The 19,661-nt window shown below is 40.5% G+C and overlaps 1 protein-coding gene across 5 annotated transcripts in view; it reads left to right on the top strand.

Annotated features, from left to right (window-relative positions):
- Window positions 1-19,661, top strand: part of Mfhas1 (malignant fibrous histiocytoma amplified sequence 1) — a gene marked incomplete at its 5' end in the record, with an annotated part of 93,679 nt that overhangs the window by 67,719 nt on the left and 6,299 nt on the right. The window contains 3 exon segments of one of the 5 annotated variants that reach the window (XM_013521533.1): window positions 8,659-8,785; window positions 14,542-14,652; window positions 18,101-18,143. In XM_013521533.1, the coding sequence (XP_013376987.1) occupies window positions 8,659-8,785; window positions 14,542-14,569 (155 nt within the window). In that variant the 3' untranslated portion in view covers window positions 14,570-14,652; window positions 18,101-18,143. 5 annotated transcript variants of the gene reach the window in all.

The following is a 19,661-nucleotide window of genomic DNA, read 5'->3' as shown; positions in this document are numbered from 1 at the left end:
TGAGTCTTTGGTTGACCAGTATTGCATGTTTATATCTGTTTTGACGAGAAGCCACTTTGAAGATATCAATATATAATACAACCACCATTGTTAATTCCCTACCACTTTGTTTGTAACTCTGTGTTGTCTGTATTGTGCTTGTGATATGTTGTAAAATGTTGTATGTCTGTTAATGTTTCCCTCCTTTTATCTTTAAAATAAAAAAAAAAAATGATAGCCAGGGAATGGAGAGAGAGGAGAGAGAAAGAGAGGGGTGGAGGTGGGGCAAAGTACACACCCAGTGACCTGTGTGCCCGACTTGGGCCCCATCTCTAGCCCATTCAGCTTGAGCTCATCAGTAGATTAACCCACTGCAGAGCTCAGTGCCCTCCTGATTTAGTTTCCTTTCTAGGCCTTGGCTTTAAACACTGCCATACCAGACATCAGATCCTCAGTACATAAGTAATTAGGGGACAGTGCATATTTAAACTGTAACAAAGCTGTGGGCCCTTATTTTAAATTTCAGGTCCTCATTCACTCTTGAGTCTAAGTTTGGAGGGAGAATACTTTCGTCTGAATGTGTCTCTGCCGTCTGCAGGAATTTCTCTGAGCTTGGAACTGTTTCATAACAAAAAAAATAGGTGACAGGCTGTCCAAATAAAGAGTCACCTTTTGGAAAGTACTTCAGTCCAGCAGAACAGCTTTTCATGATCCTGACTTGGAGCTGAGAGTTGGGAGTGTGAGCTGAGTTCAGCCTCTGCTCCTTCCCTCCCCAACCCCTCAGCAAACTTTGATCTGTAAAGCTTGTCTAATCCTCCGCCAAGTCTGCTGGAACTTTATCCAGAGCAGGAAAAGGGGAAATAGTTTTCCTTTCTTGGGTGGATTTGTATTTATATAAACCCTTAGCCATCCAAAAGGAGTCAAGTAGCAGATGCACGTGTCCCAGCACAACGCATGGGGACAGAGTAAGTGGTTGGAAGAGGTGAGGGCGGTTAGCCTGTCTGCTCCCAGGAGGTTTCTAACCTCGGTCAGACCTTCTAGGAGTTGACCTGTCAACTCCAGACCTTAAGCCCAGCATGTGCCCCATGCTCAGCGTGTGACCGTAAGCCCATATGTGTGTATATGAATGAATAATTGATTTACACAGTTGTTACTAAGAGAACAGTATTGTAGATAACTTGTTTCTTTCAGACTTGAGCTTCTCAGTTACATTCTGCTATTGATTTACTGCTTGAATTTATTGAAATCATTTTGGACCAGCCCTCACCACTTCTGGTGGGCCATGAATTTGCTAAGTGTGATGCCATCAGTGTCAGTGCTTTCTCCTCAGAGTCTCCATCTCAAGCAAGCTTCAGGTGGTGTCCCACTGCTTTTCTAGGATATAGAGCAGTGCTCTTTGAGGCTGTTCGGAGAAATCTCATACGGAATGTAAAGAAAGAATCTCTTATTCTCGTACAGTGCCAATTACTGCCTAGTGTCTGGACTAATCTGGGACTGGTGAAAATGAGAACACATTTAAGGAACTTTGATATAGAACAATCTTTTATTTTGCTATTATTCACTCTTTTTGAACCTTCCCAGTAGGTGAGTCAGCTTCCTGGAGCCTCGTTGGAGCCCCTTCTCCTACACATTAATAAGTTCCACATAAACCAGGTTCACCTGCTGGCCCAGGATGTTTGTTCTGGCTCCCTGGAATTTATTTTTGTGTGTGCTGGAGCCTCACGCTTCAAAGTGGAATTGTCTCTGAGTTGCTACCTGGATCTTATACCCAGGGGTTCTCATACTTCCGGGGGTGCTGGAAACCAGAGCGCTAGAGAAAAAGGAGTTTTAAATAGCCAAGGATAAGGAAGAATGCTATCAAGGATTGCACGTGTGTGGGTTAGAGAACAAAAAAGAAAGATATGAAAGGGGAGTGTGAGCTTGTAATGTAAACTCAGATGGAGATTATTTTCAGTGCTAATTGGGATCAAATCCAGGGTCTTGTGCATGCTAAGTAAGTGCTCTACCTTACTAGGTTGCCCAGGCTGGTGTTGAACTTGCAGTCTTCCTGCCTTAGTCTCACGACTAGCTGGGGTTATAGGCATGCGCCACCATTCCTCTCTTAGGAGATTTGAAAAGAAATTTTATTAACACTTTTTTTTTTCTTGGTTTAGTTCTCCTTGGTTGATGTTCTGTCAAATGCCATGGAAAAAGTATTATGATTCAAAATCACAGTTTTTTTTTATGATTTGATCTTAAAGGAGATTTACTCTGAACATTCACAATATGAGAGTATTTACTCAAAGTATTCATGCTATAACTGGTGAAAAATGCAAAACAGCAAAGTCATAAATACAGAGCAATCTTAATATGTATATAAGATCCTATATAAAAGAATAACATGATTTATCTTCATATCTTTATTTAAAATAGAAAATAGATTTTTGTTATTACAATTTTTTTTAAATAGTATGATAATTTCTGTTGTCTGGGCAACATTTGTAAAACACCGATGCAAGCATTCAGTAATTAACATCCCCTGCCACTAAGTTAGTGGGTAGTCTAGCTTCCCAGTGCCCTATTGTCATAGGATGGCATTTTAGAAAGCATTGTTTCTTATGCAAAGATAGAGCTAATAGCAAATCCATCTGACCGCAAAACGAGGACTGTGACATCATTTTTTTCTTCTCTTTGGGGTAACTGGAGCTGGGGACACATTGTGCCATGCTTTGGAGGTTGGCCTGTGTCAGTGACAGAATATGTTCCTGTCACACCTGAGCGGGTGGCTGAGTGTGGGTGTGGGCCCGCAGATCTTCCTAACTTGTACCAGTTTCTCCATGTTCTCCCCGTGGCGATTTCTTATGAGTCGTCAGATCTACCTGTGCTGGGCCGAAAGGAGCTCTTCTTTGTCCACTGCATTTGAGGTATTCATTTCCTTCTCTTTCCATGAACAACAAAAAGCTTCACATAATTAGCAAGCAAGCATTACTATCAAGACAGTTAGAAAAGGAAAAGCTGAGCTTGTTGACCAGAGTTGGAGCACTTGCCATGAAAGGAACAATGAAAGGTGCCAGTCACTTGTACCAGTGTGTGTCCCTGTCTGGCTCCCATTCTGTTATTCATCAGGAGACTCTGAGAATTAGAATCAGTCCCAGAAGTAATCGCTAATGTGATCTATGTGTTTCCTTCTGCCTGTAATTCTTACCACTCTTATCACTTGGGTGGGTGTTAGGAAGAAGCGGGAGAAAAGTGTTGAAATGTAGTTTGTTTTGTGCTACTGGATGAATAGGCCATGAAAACTCACTGAAGACAGCTACAGAGTTGCAACCTTAGACCTGAGGCATTGCCAGAAACCCCAGCGGCCTATAGATTACACTCTTGTCATACTTTACAAACTGTCCTCAGAGCGTCAGGCACAGGAGGGCACTTCAGGTTTTGTGGGGTTTTTTGTTTGTTTGTTTGTTTTTGCTGTTTGAGGGGTTATTTATTTACTTTTGAAAGAAATTTTCAGCTGGAATCAAAACTGGCTATTCAACAAATGGCTGGGGATGAAAATTTCTTTTTTGTCATTAGTCGTTCTACATCAGGAAATACTATTTATTTATTTATTTATTTAGGAACTGGCTTTTGATTTATAATGAAAAATATTTTGACTTTTTATATTATAGTCTGGGTTGTCAATATGATATATTTTTAGTAATTTGTGTAATATGCCTAGTATTTGATAATTCTGACAATAAGCAGAAAAATGGGCTCATTTCACTTATCTTCTGTTGATTTATTTTTAAAATGTCTTAATGAAATTTGATGTTCTGTTCTTCTGTAGAGGGAAGAGGAGTTGGTAAGAGTTGGCCAGCATTTTATTGGCAGAATTTCAAGCCTGGGCAGTGGAGTTTTGACAACCTCAGTGGACACAGGAGACTGTGCAGCGGCCTCGGTAGATGCAGTGTTCTACTCAGTAGGCTACATATGTGCATCCGAGGCTGATTGCACTGGAAACTGCAAAAGGATAGGAAATCTCCAAGAGAGGAAAGAGATCAGCATTTAAAGCTGGTGCTTCCCTCCTTCCAAAGTATTTCACTCTAAAATTCTCATTAGAATATACTTTCAAATATACATGGAAATGTCAGTCATGATACTCCGGGATTATAGAGTATTCCATCTCATTAATGTGCTGTAGTTTTTAGCCATTTGCCTATTGTGAGACATTTGAGGGAATTACCAGGTTGGCTTGTCATTATAACTAGAGTCACTATAAACAGTCATTGTATCATTTTTGTCAGAAAGAAATGCTCACTACCTTTAAGAAAATTTCCAAAAATGGAAATATGTCAGGTCAAGTGTGTATTTCCCCTTAGCCTATTGCTAATATGCTGGCTTATAACTTTTTAAAAACAGTTCCTACTAACTTTGGGATTTGTTTGTCTTTATGCTAGGGATAACAGATGCATAAGGAAATCTAAATTTCCTTCATTTGAACTTTTCAAATTTCTGGTGGGGCAATGCAATAATTTGTGATCTAATACCAGTGTGGTGCTTTTATATGCTTGTATGAGATATCAGAATAAACTTTAAGAAATCTTTTTATCACTGTAATTATAGTATCATGCACTTAGATGCTAGATAATAGTGCTTAGTATTTTCCATGTGTTATCTAATTTAATTATCAAGATATCCATTTCCCAGGGTACTATGATACCATGGTTAAGAGTTGAGTCAGATAGTCTTGAGTTCAACTTTCAGTCCAGCTGTTTTTATCTGTGACCACTGGCAAACTTAGTATCCTCTCTGAACCCCAGTTTCCTTTTCTATATAATGAGGGTAATAACTGTCCCTACCTCATAATATTAGTGTGATGCTTAAGTGAGACAGTACATATATGACATGAAGTATATAAGTGCTCACTAGGTGTTAGTTGCTACCGTGACCATTGTTTTTCTCCCTTGGTTAATTCAGGTTTGTTTTCAGTTTGTCACTGTGTTACAGCATAATGGTACAGTACTGTGCATATATTCTTCTCCATTCTTTTTTTTTTTTTTTTTTTCCAGTACTGGGAACCGAACTCATGACCTTGTGCTTGCCAAGCAGGTGCTGTGCTGCTGAGCAAAATCCCCAGCCCCTCTTCTCCATTCTGATGACAAATGCTGTAGGGTGTATTGGTCAGCTTTGCATGACTGCAATAAAATACCTGATACAGGCTGCTTTTGAAGTATAGGGAGATTTAATTTGGCTCAATTTGGTTCTGGAGATTCAAGCTCAAAGTCACTTAACTCATTGGTTTATGTCCCTGGCAAGGACAGCTTTCAAGTCAGGAGGAGGGAAGGAAAAGACTGGGACCCCATTGGCAGTAATCTAAGGAGCCCCCAAAGGCCCTACCTCTTAAAGGTCTATAGTACTTCCCAGTACTACCACGCTAGGGCTCACAGGTCTTTGCGTATGGACCACTGGGTCTTTTGACTAAATGTTTCACATTCTTTGAGATCTTATCCAATCTTGCAAATTGATTGAGCTCTCATTCCTCCTCTAGCATCTTACTTTAATTTGTTTGGGGCACCCATTTTGTGGGTTTGAGTTCTTTGAACATACGAACATACGTTACTCCTGCAGATACTGAGACCCTGTCTGAGACCACACCTTGAATTCATGTATCTGTGTATCACCTATTCCCTCACACACAGGAAGGGCTCAGTTGGTATTTGTTCTGCCAAAGAATGCACTTTTTATTTTGAAGATCGAGCTTGTATTATCGATTAGTTGAGAGTTACTTTATTTATTTTTACTAGTAACATACTCATTACTACCCATTCTGCGTATTTATCTTAATAGAGGCTTGAGAAGAGAAAGCCATTTTTTTATGCTTTTACTCTAGGAACTGCACATGTTTTTTAAGTCCTAAGAATACAGGCGTGATGGTGAAGGTTGCTGGAGTAAGGGCTGTAATTGAGGTCGTGGACTATTCTCTTGATGGTCCATTTTCATTCATGTCAAATGAATTTTTGTATGTATAAAATTTTGTAGTGCTAAAAAAAAAGATTTCATAGCACTTTTCACCTCCGCGCACTTTACCTGTGTATTAGTCTACTTTTTATGATTATAGCAAAATAACTGAGGCAGGCTAACTCTATAAAGAAAAGAGGTTTATTTAGCCAATAGTTTTGGAGGCTGAAAGTCCAAACAACACATTGCAGGCTGTGAAAAAAGCCTGTGTGGCTGCCTCACCTCATGGCAGATGGTAGTGGTGGAGCATTGGTGAAGATATCATTTTGGAAAACTGGAAGCAGGGAATGGACAGGTGTTATGTGTGGCCTAAGAATCTCCTGCTTAGTCCTGTCCTTCAGTGGTTCCACCACCTCCACGCAAGGACCAGGCCTCCAACACATGAACCACTGGGAGACAGTTGGCCACACTGCTGGGGATGGGACCCAAACAAAACCAGTGACCTGGTTTTGTGAGAAGGGGCAGTAAAACTATCAGTTTAATAGAAACTGGAATCCTAGGCTTAAGAATCTCCTGCACATTATTTCCATTTCTCCGCAAAAATGATCTGCTCACCAAAAGCTACCTCAGAGAAGCCAGCTATGTGAGGCCAATGCCAGGGCCAGGGGCTTGACATCTGCAGTAGTTGTCCTTGTTACCCAGGCAGCTGAAAGCAAAAGGAATCAAGGCATGTGTAAAATTCCAGGCGGCCGATTTTTCAGGGGAAAGTAGAGAAGCCAGTCCGTGCTCATGCCTTGGGGAAGAGTTTAGAACCAGACGTAGAAGTTGAAAATACCGGGTGAGGAACCAGGTGAGAGGAGGCCGGACCCCAGTGCTCAGAGCACTGTCTCGTGCTCCTGGCGCTGTGGTACATGGTGGGGCAGGTGGTTGAAAGATGCAGAGCTGTTATGGGCCTTGGATCAGATCTGTTAAAACTCAGGGAGCTGCTGACTTTGGGAGTGGTGTTCGGAATGGGAGGCTTCCAGTTTTCAATCTGTTCTTTTTTTTTTGTTTTTTGTTTTTTGGTTTTTCTCCGGTACCGGGAACCGAACTCACGACCTTGTGCTTGCCAGGCAGGCGCTTTTTGCCGCTGAGCTAAATCCCCAGCCCTCAATCTGTTCTTAATATGCTGTTACTTGGGTTCATCTTATTACTTAGACAACACTTGATGTTTACATTTTTCACATGAATTGTATAGTTAAGGGTCTTTTTCTAGCTGGTATTGGACTATAATTCTACTACCCATGCATGCATGAGATAAGCTAATGGCAGTAAGTTAACTTTTGCAGTAGTTCGGTGTTTATAGTTGTCTAGTGAAAGAACTGAAATTACATTCATTCAGTTTGTATTATGCAAAGTCATATAAAATATTCCAGTGAGGAAATGGATGCCTTTCTTAAAGATATAAATATGCTAGTGCTTAAGTTTATTGTTTTAAAATAGTGGTTGTAGATTGCTCCTCCAGGAAAGGTGAGTTGGGGCTTAGTGAGGCAGACCCTGCTTTGGGGCTATACCAGAGGCTGGTGGCAAGGGTAAGGGGCCCAGAGAGGAACTTCCGCATCCCCATTCCCATTCTGCCACGTGTTACCTCCTGCATGTAGGAACATCACCTAACCTCCCTGAAGTTAGCCATGAGGACAGGCCCACATTGGCACATATTAAGATGAACTGAAATACATATTTAAATTTCGTAGTGCATGTTCCATCTTCCTGCACCGTGCTGAGGATGAGTCATTTAAGTGCAGTGTTTTGTACAAAGGAATATTTTATCATTATTTACCAGCATGTACTTTGGTGTCTCTAGAATTTCAAATGAGCAATAGAAGTGATGACCACTGAGAATTAAAGTTTGAAATTCAGTGGTCTTTTTGTGTCCCTGGTGTGGTTTATTTACTTTCTGGGTTTAAGTGGAGCAGTGTAGGCAAAAGCACATAGCATTGTCATCCAGCAGCTGTTTCTTGAGTGTTCTCTGAGCCCCCAGGACAGAGGGAGGACAGGGTGCTGGGGAAAGTGGGCCAGGGTAGGAGGTGCAGGTGAAGGATAAGGAATAGACGTCATGGCTGTTCTGAAGGAGTTATGATTTAGCTGGGGAGAGACCGTACTGGGGGCATGCAGAGTAACCCATTTCCTCTAGGTATTGTGTTCATCCATTAAATTGATCATCTGTTCTTAGTAGAACCCATTAGTCTTAAGAGAGTGCTTGTTGGCACTTTCAGCTAGGCAGGCTTTCAGATCTATCCAAGAAATTTCCTTGCCAGGAAAAGGCTGGCAGCTCAGCGTTATTTACCCTGTTAACACCTTTAGTCTGAGTATGTCTGCGTCTTTCGTGCAGGGCTTTGTTGAGAGACTGCTAGCTCTGCCATTGCCCACCTGCCTCCAGTCCTAATGATGAACACTTAGGCAGCCCAGCCTGTCTGGAGTCAGTTTCTGACAAATGTGAGCAGACCATGGCAGATGCCGTATCCATAGTACCAGCCTTCCTGCCGTAACATGGCAGCATCAAACCCTCTCCATCGTGGTGCAGATAGATCTAGGGATTCGAGCCTGGGCAACTCTGCTGCTTTAGTTGCACATTTCTTCTCTGCCTTCGTGTCTATAGACCCTCAGTTGCCCACTACCTGCCCCTCTTCCTTGCTGTCCCTCCTCAAGCACTGTTTTTCCCTGTGTAAAGCAGTCCTGTTTTAGGGCACATGCCTTAATTCATTTTTCTTTTTCATCCTGCAGGGGAGTTGCTGAGCCAGCCTAGACCAGAAGGAGTAGCAGAGATCATTTGCCCCAAGAATGGCAGCGAGAGAGTGAATGTGGCCTTGGTTTACCCACCTACACCAACTGTGATCAGCCCCTGTTCCAAGTGAGTTGGCAATGCCTCACTAGTCCCTGACCTCACTCCTGACCCAGGCTCTGTAGATGTGCTAACCCAAAGCCAAGTTCAGCTGCATCTACACAAACCTTGCAAAGTCCTCCCAGACAGACGGGATTCTTCTGAGTGACATCAATGGCACAACTTATGCAGCAAAATAGAAACATTACTTTCTCTCTTTTGCAATTTCCTTTTTTGAAATTTTCCTGATAAGGGGCTAGGGATATAGCTCAGTGGTATAAGCACCTGCCTGGCAAGTGCAAGGTCATGAGTTCAATTCCCGGTACCAAAAAAAATATAAAAAAAAATTTTAAGAAGTTGTTAAAAAATTTCCTGATAAGAGCAGAACATTTTAACAGCTTTATTGAGATAGCATTCACAGACCACTCAGTTTACTTCTTTAAAATGTACAGTTCATTGGTTCCTAGTGTATTTGCAGTTATGTGCAACCAAAAGGAGCATTTTCTCCGAGATCATGTATGTGCTTTGCAGAGAGGCTGCTAGGATTAACCAAGACTCCATCACTTTTTTAAGTGAATTCTTACAAGTCTGTCATTGTAGTATGAAATAAGTCTCTTCAAACAGTAGTGGGGGGGGATCTATTAAATAAGAGAAGTCTACAGAAATGCAGTAATTGATTTCTAAAATTTTAAAAAATTTTTCATTTTTTTTTTTTTTTTTTGCTGCAGAGCTCTGATTGGTGAGTCCCTGTGCAGTTTGCCCTCTTCCAATAGGGACAGAGTCAGAGAATGAACAGTTGCAAACTAGTTTTTGCACAAAATGTGAGCTTAGTATTGCAGATAAAACTTACCCTGTTGGGGTTTTAAATTCATATATTTATTTTTGTAGTACCAGGAACCAGAGAGGCCACTTTAAATCAAGACAAAGTGTACCTAACACCTGGAAAATAGCAGTCAGAGGTCTTATGTCAGATCTTATATGTGAGTGCAGTCAGCAACATGATTTTTCCAGCCAAGTATTCATGTTCATGCACAAGGCTTTAGGTTTTCTTCCTGGTTGGCCACACTGAATTTTTTCTTTTTTAATCTGTAAGCTTTTTATGAGGGAGACTGTAATGTTTGCATTTGAGAATTGTGACTTACCATCTTATCATGTGAAACTTGCTGGCCAGCTGCCAGAGCTCTGTAGCAGGAGCCATGCCTCATCCCTCAGGTGACAGCTCTCCGAGCTTCCATGTGCCTGCCACACTGTCATGGTCTCCAGTGGCATTATCACAAGCTGCAGTGGAAGTGTGAGGCCCCCTTTTCTCCAAATTTGGTAACTCATTAGACAGAACATCCCTAATCCATCTTGGCTGGAAAATATCACTGAACACCCAAGAGAAACTCCTATCCAGAGCTGTGTTCAGAGTGCTGTTTTAGCTACCGTGGGCCTAATATATTTCATCACTGAGAAGACCCCAGGTCACTGTGAAATCTTGAAGTGCTTCTTAAATGTGAAACCAGGATAACATACTATGTTCATGTTAACCAGAACATTTATCTCCTGCATGAACAGATCAAAAAACATACATTTCACTGCTTTTCTAATTTCTTTCAATTTGAGCACATTGGCCCCCAGTTTTCACAAACACACCCATTTAGGATAAGAATGAGGAAGAGGTATTATAGAACCAGTGGGGTATGGAATGGAGAGAAATAATTACTCAGTACACTTTCCATTAAGGTAAATTCCCCTGAGCCAAAAGAGACGTAAATCTATTGTTTTGCTATACACACATTCCATTTAATAGGCAAGGTAAGGGTTAGACTTATGGTATCCATTTGCACAGGGAACCACAGTAGCTTTGAGCCAGCATTATCTATCAGTGTTTTCCCATGGGCTTCTTCTGCCGCCACAGAAAGACAACATTTACACAAGCCCCCCGTCCCAAATGTTTTCGGCCTTCTCCTCTCATAGTTTATCAAACCTAACTGAGCCTAGCAGTTTCTGTATCTTGGATAATCCGAGGCCTCAGGCCTGTAGTTGCTGGAGGGAACACCTTTAGGGATTAAACCACTTTTGACCTGGCAGTCCAAATAGTTTTATTCTGTAATGGGTCCCTAAAGTCTCATAAAAGGGAGGACAGCTTTGTGATATCATTCTCAGCTCTAAATGGAGGAGTATTCTCTAAATAGGAAAGTTTCTTATCTCTGAGCAGGTATTTTTTCATGAAGGCAAGGAGAAAATTGCCTATTTGGGGATCTTTTATAAAACAGTATGCTGAGGTTTGAAGCCTATTTAATGCCATCCATTTTTTCCTTAAGCGTCCACAGCTCATCCACAACTCAGGGCCGTGAATCCAAAGCTAACGTCCATGGAAGCCAGCCAGGCCCTTGAAAGGCCTAAAACAGAGGTGGATGGCAGTGTACTGCAGTGGGAGGTTATAGGGCACAGATAAGGGTAGCTGTGCCCTGGCCTAGGCCTCTACTTGAGACTTGGGGTCTTGGCAAGCAGGGGAATTGGAACCTGGGGCTGCTGCACTGTCTGAAACTACAGACAAGTTAACAGGAGTGTAGTACAGTGATCTTTTACTTCTCCATCATCCCAAACCATGTAGGTAGGCGTGGACAAGACAAGGCTGTCTTCATCGAGCATGTATATCAGAGTTTCCAAAGGAGGGGCCAGGCACAAACATTTGAGAAGTCACCCAGTTGGTTCTCAGTGTGTGCACTAAACTCAAATCTCTTAGAGCTGTTCTCTGCTTCTATGGATAAGCTCTGGCCAGGGAGGCCTTACCTTTGGCTATTGGGCCTTTCTCTGATCGATAGCCAGTGGCAGTGCCAAGGCAGACCTGATGTGTGCTGCATTACTGTCAGCTGTTCACAGGCTTGCTCTCCTCACACAGTGAGATACTGTTCATTCTTTGGGTCAGGAAAGGATTGAGAATAATAGGAAGGCTGTTACTAATTATGCTAGGATAACAGATACCAGCCAGAGCAGTTCTAGGTAGCGGGAAAACCACTCTACTCCTAGGTCGTTCATCTGTATCTCACAATGGCTTTAAAAAAGATATCCCTAGGGGTTGGGGATATAGCTCAGTGGCACAGGCGTCTGCCTGGCAAGTTCCAGGTCCTGAGTTTGATTCCTGGTACAAAAAAAAACAAAACAAACAACAACAAAAAAAAACAGTGAAAAAGATATCCCAAGCCTGCCTTTGATGAGTTTCCTCTTTTCCTTCCTGGGTCAGATACGAGACTTGTCATTTAACAGCCTGCCTTCGACCATATGTGAGACAATGGTGCTGTAGCAAAGTTTATAATAAAAAAAACTAAGCAACCAGTGACTATTATTTGATCCTTAAGAATTCTAAGCTTTTCTGTTTCTCAATCTGTGACTTTAGGAGCACTAATTTTTTAAGAGTAAGTCTCTGGAAAGCACAGAGAGTTTTTTTTTTTTTTTTAAGTAGATAAGGCCCTGCTGAGGACATGGTGTGTTTAGGAGGAATGCAGGGGATGAGGGTTGGGGGTGAAGAGATTTCATAGAGCAGGACATGGTAGGACAACTAATTTTTACTCAGCCAGGAGTTGAATGGCTTCTTACTCTCTTTGCTAGTGGTCAAATAAAAATGTGAGTAATCTGAATACTTTGAGTATCTTAACTTTTAAGGATATCTGAGTTTGACATGAATTGAACATGCAGCTAGTAACAAATTCACCTGGGTTGTTCCAAAAGATTCTGACTTCTTTGAAGATACAGATTGTGTCAGATCCATTTTTTAAGAGTTGTAGTAATGTATCATTTTCAAACCTCAAAACTCCCCCATTCAGTGATTTGTCAGAGTTGTGTAACTCATCACCACACTAATTTTGGAGTATTTTCACTACCCCAAAAAGAAACCTCATGCTAATTACCATCACGTGTCTAATACAACATCCAGTCCTGTGTAGTGTCTCTTTCCATAGTAGTTTTGCTGCCTTATGTGTTGGTATTAAGCAGATTTCTGACTATTAAAGTTCTCAGAAACACATGTTATCCCTGGCTCAGTTAATCCAAAAGCAGTGGATTTATTTATATCGCCTGCCACCAGCCCCTGCTGACTGGATGAGGGGAGGTGGAGCTACTTGGAGTGAGGCAAGCCTCCTTCAGGACTTCTTAGTAGCTGCCCACTTGTCCCCTAGCCATCCAAGGGATGCTGAGTCTTAGATTTGGGGAGTTCAGAAGGGAAAAAATACGCAGTTATCCTTCAGTTTCCATGGAAAGATTGGCTGCATGACCCACCCCCACCCTGTGGATGCCAGAATCTGAAGATACTCAAATCTTTTACAAAAGATGGCATAGTATTTGCACATTGCCTATAATATCCCCTCACATATTTTAAATCATGTCTTAATGATTGATAATACCTCGTGCAAGGTAAATGCTCTATAAAGAGTTGTTCTGTTATATGTGTAGTGTAGGAACTGTTGACAAGGAAGAAAATCTGTCCATGTTCAGTACAAATACGTTTTCTTCCCAAATGCTTTTAGTCTGTGATCAGTTGAGTGTGAGGATGTAGAACCCAAGCACAGAGAGGGCCAGCTGTACTTTCAGTGGGAAAAGAATGGGGAAAGTAAAGACTTACTTTTTAAATTTTTATTTGTGATTTCCTGTCTCCATCTAGTAAAGTTTTAGGTTGAAAGACTTAATATTTTATTTCACAGAGACTAGGAGGTTCTCTGGACAAGTGGCTGCTTGCCAGCTGCTTTTCATGTATCCAAAAGGTGCAAGATCCTCTTTCCAAAGAATTTTGACCAACCTCCTCCTCCCCGCATTGAACTGTGGTAAATGATCGTAATCCACCCAAACTACTGATTTTGTTGTAAAAGATAGAATTCAGCAGGTTCCCATATGAAAATACTTCACTTCGGGTATGTAGACATGATCGCCCCACTCCTTTCCTGTGCTTCCTGAGCAGACAGGAAGTGGGAATGTGTCATCTTTCTTTCTGACAGTCGGCCGCTGTCTAGTGTTGATGCCGTGTCTGTCTGCTCTATCATCTGGGGAGTAGTGGGAGTTTGTGGAGGCTGAGGAAGGAAGTTAATTCCGACTTTGGCAGGCTATGCATTGTGGAATTAGCAAAATTGAGCTGGTTTGAAAACTGTTGGGCTAAGCTTTCTCCTTTTCCAGGAAGTGCTAATGACAATAAAGGGCAAAGCTGAGATATGCATTTCAAAACTCCTTTTTAAGAACTTGGATTATTGGTTATCTATAGTAGAGTTTTTATTCAAGCAAGAGTCCCACTAAATTCCAATTAATTGCTATTGTAAGTATTCTAAAACATCCGTTAATCACTTCATATAAGAATTTTTGCAGTGACTTTTTATGACATAAGGATATTTAAGATCAAGTGAAATAGCCTTTTTAAAAAATGAATGAAGACCGGCTGGTCTTTGTTTCACCAAATAAATAGGCAAAACATGTCTAACTCAACTCGAATTCGTTAGCATGGGCTTGATAACATATTTTTAAAAGCAGTAGAGTGAGATGAATTTGGCTTTATCACAATAGAGATTTTTTTTTCACTGGCCACAGAATTTTAAAATATGGAAGATGGGATGAACTAGTATTTCAGAAGAGAAGACTCAGTGTGGAGGTTTCTTGTGGGATAGATCATACTGATTTGCATTCATTTGTTTCATCCTTTGCAAGGAGAGACAAAGCTCATTGCCTGGCTATTTTTACAGGCTAGAGGGAATTGTGTTTTGTTGATCTTTTAGTCTTCCATCAACCACATTGATACTGGAATTTTTCCCCTCTCTGCTTAGGTATCTTCATACTTTCTTGGAAAATTAAGTGGAAAAGATAGTGCTTATTTCCCTTATACCATCGTTTTTACTGTACCCAATCTGTGACTTTAGGAGCACCAAGTTTTAAGGGTAAGTCTCTGGGAAGCACAGAGAGTTTCTTAAACAGATAAGGCCCTGCTGAGCACCTGGAGTGTTTAGGGGAGAAAACAAGGGAGTGGGAGTTAGGGATGTGGAAATTCTATAAAGCAGAGCATCCTAGGATGACTAAGTTTTTACTTGTGCAGAATCCACTTGCATTTGGGAATTAAGAATAGAAAACTGCCTGCTTCTTTCATTTAGTTTACTATAAAATTGCATAGATCAGTAATCTTATATTCTTGTTGGAAAAAAAGTATACTTTAATATTAGACAGAAATATCACATAGCATCTTGCTTTTTAACAGCAGTGTTTGTATTTATTTTTCTAGGTAGTTTGAGCTCCAGAGTTACACTTCTTTAGTGTGAATTTTTGCTATTTATTGATGCCCTGACTCTAAACATCTGTCATGTAAGATAAGGAAGTACTTATCAGGTTGTCTCATGTATACAGATAACTGCAGATCAGGCATTTAGGATAATTACTTACAAAGAGTAAATGCTCAGCATATTTACCTACTACCACTTCTTCTAGGGATAAATGGGATGAGCACTGTGGGTAGCATACAAAGGTAAAAATAAATTTCTCTGTAAATGTAGGTACTGTACTATGGTAAAATGTACCTACTGACTTATTAACAGCTTATTAATTGAGGCACCTGTCCAAGACAGATAAACATGTATGCTAGAGATTAGAATATTGGCTTCCCTTGTATACTACCATACAAGGGTCAAGGTCAATTTATAAAGATCTATTTATAAAACACTTGCAGAAAGCCTCAATCTGCCAACTCTATCTTCATGGAATAAAGAGATGAGCTGTATTCTTCCCTTTCTTATAATCACAAATGTCTATGGTGTCTGACTCACTGGATCTTACTAGCAGCCATGTAAGTCACAGAAGGCAGAGCTCACAAGTCCTAGACAAAGTCACTTGCCCGCGATCACAGGTACTGAGTGCCCAGTTAGACCTGCACTGTGGCTCCTGGCTTTAGTTGCCGAATGCTCTCACATGCACAGGTACTTTAAAATAGAACGTATTTGCAGATCTGTGGTATAGTAAGACCAACAGATGAGTACGTGACTGCCATTGCAAACTTGGCGTGTTAAAGTTCCCAAGAGAAAGGGGCAGGCTACACAGCGAAGCACCCAGCTTGAATATGAGGGAGAAAAAAGGGAACTGTGGGCAGGAACCTTGACTATGATTTCCGTGGGAAGGAAGAAGCAAAGCAGGCAAGGAGACTTAGGTTGGCTGCTTTGAATCATTTGGTGCTCTCTGGGGTAAAGGGCTCTCCCCAAAGTCTGGTACCTGGCTCTGGGGTGATTAGGCCAGGTGTGTAGGGACCCAGAGTGGAGAGCTGGTGGAGATGGTGGGTGGGGTCTGGGGTCTGGATTGGTTGGTTTGTATGTGGAGGGTCGACAGCAGGTAAATTGTTTACCATCTCTAGGAACTGGCTCACCCTGGGAAGGCCAGTCCTCCAGGTCAGCAAGGCCTCAGATACCAAAGCATCAAACACAGAAATTGAACACAGGTGTGAGTAATACAGCCTGTGGTGGCTTTGATTTCAGTCTAAACATCTTCAATACACTACCAGAGGGCCAGCTTCTCTTCACTGGGAGAATGTGGGTCTGAGCCCCCAGACTGAGCCTTCCTTCAGCTCCACGCCTCCATTTCCAGTGTCCTCCCTAGCTCCCCTGTATGTCCTGTAGGTTTCACAGTACAGAACTAGATTTCTTGCCTTCCTCCCCTGAAGTTATGCATCCATCTGGTCCTGTCTCTGGTAATGGCAGAGCTTTTCACCCATCTGCCTAAACTAGAAATCTGTCAGCCTGCCGGGCATGTAATCCGAGTAATCCGAGTAATTACACCTGTAATCTGAGCACTCAGGAAACCGAGGCAGGAGGACTGCCATGAGTTGGAGTCCAGCCTGGGTTACATAGTGAGTCCAAGACCAGCCTGAATTACAGAGTGAGACCCTTTCTCACCCCTCCACCCAAAACAAAACAAAAAATCCTCTGTCAGCCTCAATGCCTTCCTGTTTTTCTTCTCTTCCCTATATACAGGGAAGAGAAAACCTGTTGTCACCAAAACCTGTTGTCCTGTCTTAGCAGTGTGCCTTGACATGAGTGTATTTGGCCATGTAACTTTCTCTTCAGCTTTCCAGGAGTCCTCAGTCTCTACTGGTCTGTACTTTTCTAGTCCTTTGTCTTTCAAACCAGTATTATCTTTTAATGTCAGTCTCCATCACATCTATCCCTATCTAAAAGCCTTGGATGGCTTCCTGGTGATTATAGGCTCAAGTTCAAAATACTGGGCTTGGCTTCAAGGATAGTCAACCATAGTGCCCTGAATTTTAGGAATGTTTTCCCTAGATCTGTGAGGTATATTAATGGTATTTTAATTTGGAATGCATTGAATCTGTACAACAATTTTGGGAGTATGGCTATTTCCACAATGTTGGTTCTTCCTCTCCATGAGCAAGGAATATCTTTCCATTTTCTGAAATCATCTTAATCTCTTTTTTCATAGTACTGTGATTTTAACGCATAGATCTTTTACTTCGTTAGATTGATTCCTAAGTATTGCATTTTTTTAGATGCTATTATGAAAGGTGTGGTTTCACTATTTTCTCTCTCAGTCTGTTTGTTGTTTGTGTACAGGAATGCTATTGATCTTTGAGTGTTGACTTTGTATCCAGCTACATGACTGAATTTGATTATTAAATCTATAAGCCTTTTGGTGGAGTTTCTGTCGTCTTCTGTGTAGAGTATCATGTCATCTGCATATAATGATAATTTCACTTCTTCCTTTCCTATCCTTGTTCCTTTTATTTCTCTCTCTTGTCTAATTGCCCTGGCTAATACTTGTAGATCTCTATTGAATAGGAGTGGTGACAGTGGACATCCTTGTCTTGTTTCTGACTTTAAAGTGAAAGCTTTCACTTTTTGTCCATTTAGTATGGTGTTAGCCATTGGTTTGTCATAGATGGCTTTTATCAGAGTGAGATAAAGACCATCTATTCCAATTTTCTGTTGGATTTTTATCATGAATTAGTGTTGGACTTTATCAAAAGCTTTTTCTGCATCTATTGAGATAATCATGTAATTTTTGTCTTTGATTCTATTGATATGGTATATTACAGTAATTGATTTGTGTGTATTGAACCATTCCTGTCTTGGGATGAATCCCACTTGGTCATGATGTATAATCTTCTTAATGATTTGCTGCTTTCTGTTTGCTAGTATTTTATTGAGAATTTTTACATCTATATTTATTAGGGAGATTGGCCTGTAGTTCCCTTTTTTGGTTGGGTCTTTCTCTGGTTTTAGTATCAGGGTAATACTTGACTCTAGGAATGATTTATAGAGAATTCTTTCCCTTTCAATTTCATTAAAGAGTTTGAGAAGAATTGGCGTTAAATCTTCTCTAAATTTCTTGTAGAATTCAGCCATGAATCCATCAGGACCTGGGCTTTTCTTTGTCGGTAAGTTTTTTATTACATTTTCAATTTTGTTGGCTGATACTGAGTTATTCAGAATTTTTATATCTTCTTGATTCAGCTTTGGTAATTCATGTTTGTCTAGGAATCTGTCCATTTCTTCTGTGCTTTCTATCTTATGAGAGTAAAGATTTTCAAAGTAGGTATTGATGATCTTCTAAATTTCTACAGAATCTGTAGTGATTTCATCCCTTTCATTCCTTATTGCATGTATTTCAGTTTTTTCTTTCCATTTTTTGATAAGGTTGGTTAGAGATTTATCAATTTTATTGATAAGAACCAACTCTTTGATTTCTTAATTCTTTGTATTGTTTTCTTAGTCTCCATTGCATTAATTTTTGCTTGGAACTTTATAATTTCCTGCCTTCTTTGGGCTTTGGGCTTGACCTGCTCTTCTTTTTCTAGAAGCTTGAGGTGCAACCTAAGATTGTTTATTTGTGCTCATTCTGTTTTCCTGATGTGGGAATTCACCGCAATAAATTTCCCTTTGAGGACTGCTTTCATTGAGTCCCACAGGTTCTGGTAAGTTGTATCTGTATTTTCATTTGATTGTAAATATTGTTTAATTTCTTCTTTAACTTCATCTGTGACCCATTGGTTGTTCGGGAGAGTGTTATTCAATTGCCATGTGTTTATAGAGTTTTTGCAATTTCTTTTGTCATTAATTTCCAATGTCATTGCAATATGGTTGATAGTATTCATGGGATAATTTCAATTCCTTTAAATTTACTTAAGAATATTCTGTGTGCTAGTAGATGGTCTATTTTAGAGAACATCCTGTGTGCAGCTGAGAAGAATGTGTATTCTGATGTTGTTGGATGGAACATTCTCTAAACGTCTACTGAGTCCATTTGTTCACAAGTTTGGTTTAGTTCTGTTATTTCTTTGCTGATTTTTTTTTTTCTAGTTGATCTAGGACTTTAACAGGTGTTAAAGTCCCCTGTTATGATTGTGGTACTGCTTATTTGATTTTTCACGTCTGTTAAAATTTGTCTTCTATAGTTAGTGATCCTCCTGTATTTGGTGCATAGATATTTATGATTATTACCTCTTCCTCTTGCTGTTTTTCCCTGACAAGTATATAGTGACCTTCTTTATTTCTTTTGATCATTTTTGGTTTGAAGTTCACTTTGTCTGCAAATAAAATAGCTACCCCTACTTTTTTTCTGGGTTCCTGTCACATGGAGTATTGTTTTCCATCCTTTGACTTTTAGTCTTTGAACTTCCTTTTGAGTTCAATGTCTTTCTTGTATACAAAATATTGTTGGGTTTTGTTTGTTTATTCTGCCATTCTGCTTCTTTTGATTGATTAATTGAGACTGTTTACATTGGTGGTTATAATGGATATATGTTGGCTTATCTTTGTCATGTTATTTTCCTGCTATTTGCTCCTTTTTTCTTCTGTCTAATTGCTTGCTCTGCTTGGTGGTTCCTTTGTATTGTTGTTGAAATTGTGGTCATTTTGGTCTCTTTCTAGAATACCTTTTAGTACTCTTTGTAGGG

The sequence above is a fragment of the Chinchilla lanigera genome, unplaced genomic scaffold (genome assembly GCF_000276665.1).
Source record: "Chinchilla lanigera isolate Chin_1 unplaced genomic scaffold, ChiLan1.0 scaffold00062, whole genome shotgun sequence".
Classification (NCBI taxonomy): domain Eukaryota; kingdom Metazoa; phylum Chordata; class Mammalia; order Rodentia; family Chinchillidae; genus Chinchilla; species Chinchilla lanigera.
This window is presented reverse-complemented; position numbering and strand designations above follow the sequence as displayed.